We start from the raw sequence: 7,285 nt of genomic DNA, 5'->3' as shown, positions 1-7,285 counted from the left end.
GCTCTTCCGTTAGTCATAGCTCGCATTGCAAACAGCCTCTAGTAAACACAGATGCACTCGGGATGGGGATTAATCCAGAGATGAGGACACTGCAATGAGCTGTTCTGTATTTGCCCTCTTTAAATCTGGCTCTTGTCAGAGGAGTAAACAGACCTCATCTTTAGCAGCAGTAACTTCAAAGGAGCGTTGCTAAAAATCAAGGTTAACGCTACTTATTGAGACGTAACTGCACAGTGAGAGGGTCACTGCAAACTTACTGGGACATTCACATATTGAACGGGACTGTCATGGTATCAGGGATGGGAAGAAAGCGTAGGGGATGAGGGCAGGAAAGGGTAAAAACTTCTGCAAACATCTTAATACTGCAAGGAATACACCACCTTCTGTGTGCAACTAGGACAGACATACAGCCAAGTTCTGGTGAGACAGTTCCTCCTGAGAACTAAAGCAAGCTCCCAGTCGCCAGCACCAGCATCACTACAAAAAGGGCTGCGATCACCTTCTTTTTACTCCTCAGCGGCCCTCTTCCATCCTCAAGAGCATTTTGCGCTGCCACCGCTGCGGCTCCATCCAGACACAGCACATGGAGGGAGGGTGCTGGTGTTTGGAACCGCAGACGTGAAATGGAGCAGCCATCGCCCGCTCTGCTGGGTCCCGCTTCAAAGGGAGGCCACTGCAGTGCTGAGCCTTGAAGAGCCGAGGGAAGGAGGAGAAGGCTGCACAGGAGGCTGATTCTCTCAAAAGGGCGTAAGTTGGTGTCCTCTTTACACAGACTTAGAGCAGTTCAGCTGGAACAAGGGAAACCTGTGCCCTGACACCATAACTCTGCCAGGCACGATTAGGTTTTTATTTAAATGTGCTGTCAGGCAATGCCCATGGGAACACACTTTAACAAAAGCTAAATGAGCTCAGCTGAAATTAGACCACTTATGTGACATTTTGCACTAGGTTATCAGTTTACTGAAAAGCACAGAAATCTTCTCTCTCTTCACAGGCTTTCTGAGCTCCTGTCAGGCATAACAGACTCATTTACAGGGAAATTAACAGGGACATCACTCAAAAAAAGAAAAAGTCTATTACGAGTATTTTGGTGGATGCTCAACCAGCAGAGGACAATTTCAGACTGCTGTTTTCGATAACTGCAGAGGTTCTTGGGAACTTATCTGCATAAACATCTATGCTAAGGAGAGCACACTCCAAATGCTATACAGAGATATTTAACACTAAATATGCACATAGGGTTGCTCTGTTTGTGCAAATTGCACTTAAGTGTCCCAGATCTCTGATTCTGTGCACGTGTTCTACTCAGCTGAAACAGGAGAGACACAAAACATTTCGTAACTCTGAGTTCCTCTGCACAACCTCTTCTCCTCTCCTCTTCAGAACGCCAGGCCAAGCTAAAGGAGGTCCTCAGGGCTAAGTGGTCCTCGTTCCACTGAAGCCAGCGCAGACCTCGAGTTTCAGATACTCACCTCAACCTTGATGGCACAGCGCCCGATTGCTCGGACAGCCTTGCGCACAAAGTCAACGTCCACCTCGGTAGCGTATTCCTTGAGCTCTGCCAGCACCTGCAAAGAAAGCAAACCCACGTGAGACCCCGGGGTCACGCTGACAAGTGACGGTACGCGAATACCAGCACACGAGCAAGGTGCGTTCTTCCACAGCTGGCCACGCACACGTGCAAAGTCAACACGAACTCTGTAACCAGTCCCCATCTCTGAAACCCAAGGGCTTGGATTGCATAGAAAGACTTGGTTTAGGCTTGCCAAAGCCAAAAGATGGCTTGGTCTAGATTATTTTCAAAATTCCCTGAACGAAAGCTGTGGGCAAAATCAGTCCTGCCAAACTTTAATGAAAACACAGTGAAGTACAGGTCAAATCAATGCACAAAGATTTTTAATGTACTGTTTACTGTACTGATCATACATATATACATATATTTAATGTTATACGTTCACTGTATGCAAAGCAACAGCCATTTTTGACCTCCCCTTTCCTGTGCTGAGATGAACCTGTGGATCCCTACCGGACCCAAAAGAAGGAGGCAGAGGAGATGTGAGGACACCCTGGATCACCTACACAGAGATTAATAACAGTGTGAAGGTTTTTCCCCCTCTTAAGGGTAAGATTGACTATTTCGTCTAAGGTTTTTTTGCTAATGGAAACTGAGCAAGGGCTTAAACCAGGACCTGCAGGGATCTTACAGGCCACTAACTAAATAGCCGCTTTATCTTAAACAAATCACTTGGCTTAGAAAAAATTACTTTAAGAAGAGACACCACGCAATTTATATTCCCTCAAAATCTCATTAGTTGCGGTTTCTCATGTCAAACATGACATCAGGGATTTCACTGTGATGTCACAAACAGATTGCAAGGGAGAGGTGAAGAGCACAAAGCCAGACAGTTATTTGAAAAATCTCCGGTCGACGCCAATTGCTCAAAACAATGACAAGATAAAGAGGCCTCAAAGGGCCAGGCTGCAGACAAATAAATCCGCACGGAGCAGACAGGACATCTGTGTTTTGAAGTTTTATTGTTTCCTTGGATGATCTATGCTGCACCATACTTGGAGCACTCTGGTTTAGCAGCTTCTGCTTTTCAAACACCACCCGAGAGCCTTGGATACAAACGAGTTTGCTGCCTTGGGCTGGACCAGGCACGGAGATGAAGAGGCCCCATGAGCCACACAAGGCGGGTGCAGGGAGAAGCCTCCTCTCCTTGGGTCTCATTACAGGGTGTGTTTCTGATGAAACTTGGGTTGTTTTTAGGAATGTCTCTTTAGAACCAGGAAAAGATTCGTTCATTAGCCTGCAGATGCCAGTCCCAGACACCACTGCCTTTCATCCAAACAACCTGCATTATCTAAACATTATGCATTAAAATTGGTATGGAGCCTACCATGAGTAAACAGAAAATCCTGAATACTTTCTCATGAAAACTGATTTTTCACGTGTTTTTCCAGCACAAAAAGGGTGTGAATTACCTTGTTCTGTTCCAAAAAACATCAGAGAGCTGCTTAAAAATGTCACATTAAATGAAATTATCTTGTAGCAATTAGGATAGGACAGTGGCAGCACTAACCAGAGGCATTAATCACTCTGTATTAGTGCGAGGCCTTGTGGCCAGGGTCACACTTGAGAACACTTCCTTTAAGGAAGTAATTTGGATTAAACCTGTACGAAATCCAAGGAGAATCCACTCCGTGAAACACTCTCAATTCAGTTTATCTTTAGCTTTGTGCAATTTCCATTCTGGAAGCAAAGCGAAATGAAGGTTATTTGAGCTCTGAAGAGCACCTGTGCAAGAGTTTAGCCATGTAACCACCACACTTGAAATTCATACTTCAGGAACGTTTGGCCTTTCGGAATGCCTCCGTTACAGGCACACCTCTCACTCACTCCAACCTCAGCACCAGCGGTGACTCATCTGACAGAGACATCAGCTCTCCTCCTGAAACTGCAATCTGTAAAACATGACCTACCTAACGGGTCAGAGGCAAGACACGCCATGCCATTAACATTTAAATTACGGTGGGAACTCCAACGCCTCCCGTGAAGTAGCTGCGAAGAGCAGCAGAGCAGGGACAGTGACGCCCAAAAGCGACGAGCAGTGGTTGTGTACACCCTCATGCAAGCAGCACGAGAGGGTTTTCCATCCCCAGCACACACGCAGGACACAGCAGAACTTGCTCAGCTCACCTGGGCAATGTTTGCCTGAGAAGCCAGGCGGATCATGATGTCCAGCTTTTCCAGTTTGACATAGATAGGGTCGTTGTACTTCACAAAGAACACCTTGATTTCCTGCTTCAGGATCTCAGGCCTGGAGGGAACAAAAGGTAGTTGCACTCAAGACTGGTACAAACCAATGGGCTCTATCCTAACCAAAGGTGTCCTTTGTTTGGAGATGTGCCCAAACTTTCACTAAGAAACAGAACAGTGTCACTTTGTGTCCAGGACATGCAAACAAACACACGAGAACAACACTCTGAAGGAAGTCAGGAGGCTGCAGAAAAAGACTGTTTAGATACAAAAATGCAGAATTCAAGTCTCTCTAACCATGCCTACATGGTTGCTTCCTCCATTTGAACTGCTGAGCCATCAGCAGAGTCAGTGGATGTCAGTGTTTCCAGTGACAGAATAAAATCCTTATCTCAATGCAAAAGCCACCTACAAACTCACTTTCTGCTTTCACTTGCAAGATGCTAGTGCACTGTAACCCTGTCCTGACCATGATCACAAAGTGCTAGCCAACCTGTGCCACCTTTCCAGCAAGGAACAACAGTATTTAAACATGCACAGGGGAGAACACCGGTGGAAAAAACCCTAACCCTTTGTACATCAGTGTGCCACCAGCCTGGTGGTTCTATGCTGAAGAGAACAGCATAGGCACTATGAGTTTCTGCAGATCACCATGAATTGTCCTTCCTATTTCCAATCTGATTTATAGTCTAGTGAGAGTGCAATTCTTAAAAAGGTGGTGAAGAGAGAGGCAGGTAAAGAAACACTGTAAGACACTGGTAACACAAGTATGCTGCGAAGAAAATGAATTCAGGCTACCAGAGTCATGAGACTGTTTAATCCATCCCTTGAGGGATTTGAACCTGGATTAAACAGAGTTCCGTGCACGTGGAAATGTGTGAAGCTCTGAGATAACCAGATGCCCTTCGACGAGCCAGCAATGACATCCCCCTGCGGCTTTACCTTTTCTGCACAATCAAGTTGATGTTCCTCAGGGCAACATACTGAACCTCGGGCTCTCCAGAGAGCAGGGTCACCAGCGGAGGGGCCAGTTTCTTCAGCAGCATGTTGTAATAGTCAGAGTCCTTGGGAAGAAGCTCCAGGAACTTCATCAAGACCTTCACTGCTGACAGCACCACTGCCGAGTTGGCGTGAGACAGCCGAGGGGTCACCCGCTCGCAAATACTGGGGACAGAGGAGTGGGAAAGGGTTCACGTGTGTTTCAGATCTTACCTAATTTAGCAGGCTGTACAGGGCTGAAGACAGCTTCTAGGCACTACTTTGATTCGGTTTTGCTCACAAAGAGCAGGCAAAGTCCTGCTTTCCTGAGCACAGCAGGAAGCAAACAAGAACGACTTCCCTCACAGTCTGGAGTTCCTCTCCTGCCACAGTTGGCTCAGGAGCTCTTCCAGCTCTCAGTGTTACAGTCCCAACGCATGTGCAGTTATCAGCTTGTCCTGCCTTTGCCTGGTGGTATTCTCTATTTCTGCGGTCTCGTCTGTCACTTACAAACACAACTTTAACAAAACAGCTATCAGAAAAACACTTTAGCCCCCATATAATCATTCAGAGGTGACACACGCTTCTGGCTTGCTTGGGGGGGCGGGGGGGTTTATGCCATTTCAACTCTTTCTTTCTGAAAAGAAGAAAAAATATTCTGTCGCTCTGAAAATACAGAGAAAGAGTGACCTAAATACCCTAGCCCGAGTCTCAGCTTTACCACTTGCCTCAGTGGATCCTGTCATCAACAGCATCCTAAACAACCCATCCCAAGCCGAAAGGAAGCTCGGGTTCATATGGTCTTTCTTACAGCATCTGTCGAGTTTCTTCCCACCCCCTCCTGCAGATTGCTAACCCAGAGCAATCTTATTCCCATCTGTGCCTCCTCAAGTTCCTATCCCTGCAGGATCTGCTTGCAGCCACCCTGAAGGGAAGCAGCACGGCTCAGCAGAGAGGAGAGGAGTCTCAGGCAGAGCTGGGGGCAGTCCCCAGCTGCCTCTGCCCAGGCTGCTTCATCTCTGCGTGCCTCAGTTTCCCCATGCGCAGGGGTAACGATACTGGCCTTGCTGTAAAGGAGAACACTTCCTAAAACCAGGTGCCGTCATTCTCCAGTCTGAAGTAACTGCAGGAGTTAAACTCCACACAAAGGAGTAGAGGCAGTTACTGCCCATCCAGTTTCATACACCGCTCCTCAGAGGAATCGTGGCTGAGGAACTGGGACATGTTCACAGCTGTTCAAACTTGTGGTCCCTCTCTCACAAAGCCAGGATAATGCTGCCCTGACACCCTGGAGATCTCTGCAGGTTTCTCGCACTCATTAATAGCTGTTTCTGGCACAGAAACAGAACACAAGGGGGAGGGAAGCGGGGAAACAAAAGATCAGCAAGATTACTGGCAAGCTTTTTAAAAAGGTGCATTATCTGTTGCGCCTCAAAAAAAGTCACTGAAGAACCCCATCAAATCCAAAAAGGCCTTCCCAAGATTTTGCATGCGGGCTTGAGCCCCTTTCTCCCCCTTTAGCTCCACATCATATACACAAAGTATATCAAGCCTGAGAATTCTCCTGTTCCAAGTCATTTTCCTTGCTGGCTTCTTGCTCTCTTGGGTACAGAATCTGACATCTTGTGAGATTCTGGTTACAGATGAGGAGGCGGCTTGAATCGCACAAATTAACACTCCGCTACCTAAAACCTAAAGTCTTTGCATTTAGGTTTAGTCACTGCAGCTAAAGGTGAAAGCACAAGGGTGAATTTGGAGTTACAAGAAAAAAATCACTTCTTATTTTCAGTTCTATCACAGCACGGACTAATTTTCAGTTGGAAAAAATATCCCAGTCTCAGACCTGCAGTGCTTTGGAAGCCCCCAAACCTATAAGGGCTTTTTGCCTCTTAAAGTAGCAAGACCAGATTGGAAAGCTCTGCTTTAGAACAGAAAATCCTCCAAGCAGTGCTTCCAGCTGGATCGACCATTGCTATAGGCTTGGTCTTGGGCTGCTCCCTTCTCAGCAGTGCCAGTTCCCATAAGAACTAGACTTTTAAATGGAAAAAAGTACCAAAAGCTAACGATAAACAAAGGAAGGAGTTCTGCAAAGGGAAGGGGCAGCCCAAACTACCAAAGTTGCCTCCTTGAAGTAAAAGTTTTGTACTGTTGCATACCTGGACAGAGCTCCCTGTTATCACAGCCCCTCTCCAGAGCTGCAATGCTGCCCGTGCCCTGCTACTGAATAACCCCAAGCGCAAAGGGCAGGAGCAACCGTACCTCTGCGCCTCGCGGTCGTCCTTGGGGTTGTAGTTGGACAGACAGTCCAGGATGAAGATCTGGCCCCACTCCGTGCACTCGTTTAAAGCCGTCAGCAGCTTGTTGATGTTCTGAGGGTTCAGATCCAGCAGGTTGCTGTTGGGATGCGATTCACTGATTTCCGACAAGGCGGCCACAGCATTCGCCACCACCTGGGAGAGGAGACAAGAAGATGTGATCTTTGCTAGCCAAGACAACCCGGTGCAGCGCTACAGGCCTGGAAAGGAGTGGCTGGAAAGCTGCCTGGAG

General features: G+C 47.2%; 1 protein-coding gene across 1 annotated transcript in view; it reads right to left on the bottom strand.

Moving 5' to 3' along the window:
• Window positions 1–7,188, bottom strand: part of LOC104548375 (AP-1 complex subunit beta-1) — a gene marked incomplete at its 5' end in the record, with an annotated part of 54,880 nt that extends 47,692 nt beyond the window's left edge. Inside the window, 4 exons of the mRNA XM_010194380.1 lie at window positions 1,473–1,568; window positions 3,701–3,821; window positions 4,703–4,924; window positions 6,998–7,188. Coding sequence (XP_010192682.1) covers window positions 1,473–1,568; window positions 3,701–3,821; window positions 4,703–4,924; window positions 6,998–7,188 — 630 coding nt within the window. The remainder of the gene's footprint in view (window positions 1–1,472; window positions 1,569–3,700; window positions 3,822–4,702; window positions 4,925–6,997) is intronic.
• Between the last annotated feature and the right edge of the window lie 97 nt (window positions 7,189–7,285).

This window comes from Mesitornis unicolor, unplaced genomic scaffold (assembly GCF_000695765.1).
Source record: "Mesitornis unicolor isolate BGI_N332 unplaced genomic scaffold, ASM69576v1 scaffold14431, whole genome shotgun sequence".
Taxonomy (NCBI): domain Eukaryota; kingdom Metazoa; phylum Chordata; class Aves; order Mesitornithiformes; family Mesitornithidae; genus Mesitornis; species Mesitornis unicolor.
Note: the sequence above shows the minus strand (reverse complement) of the source record. Positions and strands in the feature narration are given on the sequence as shown.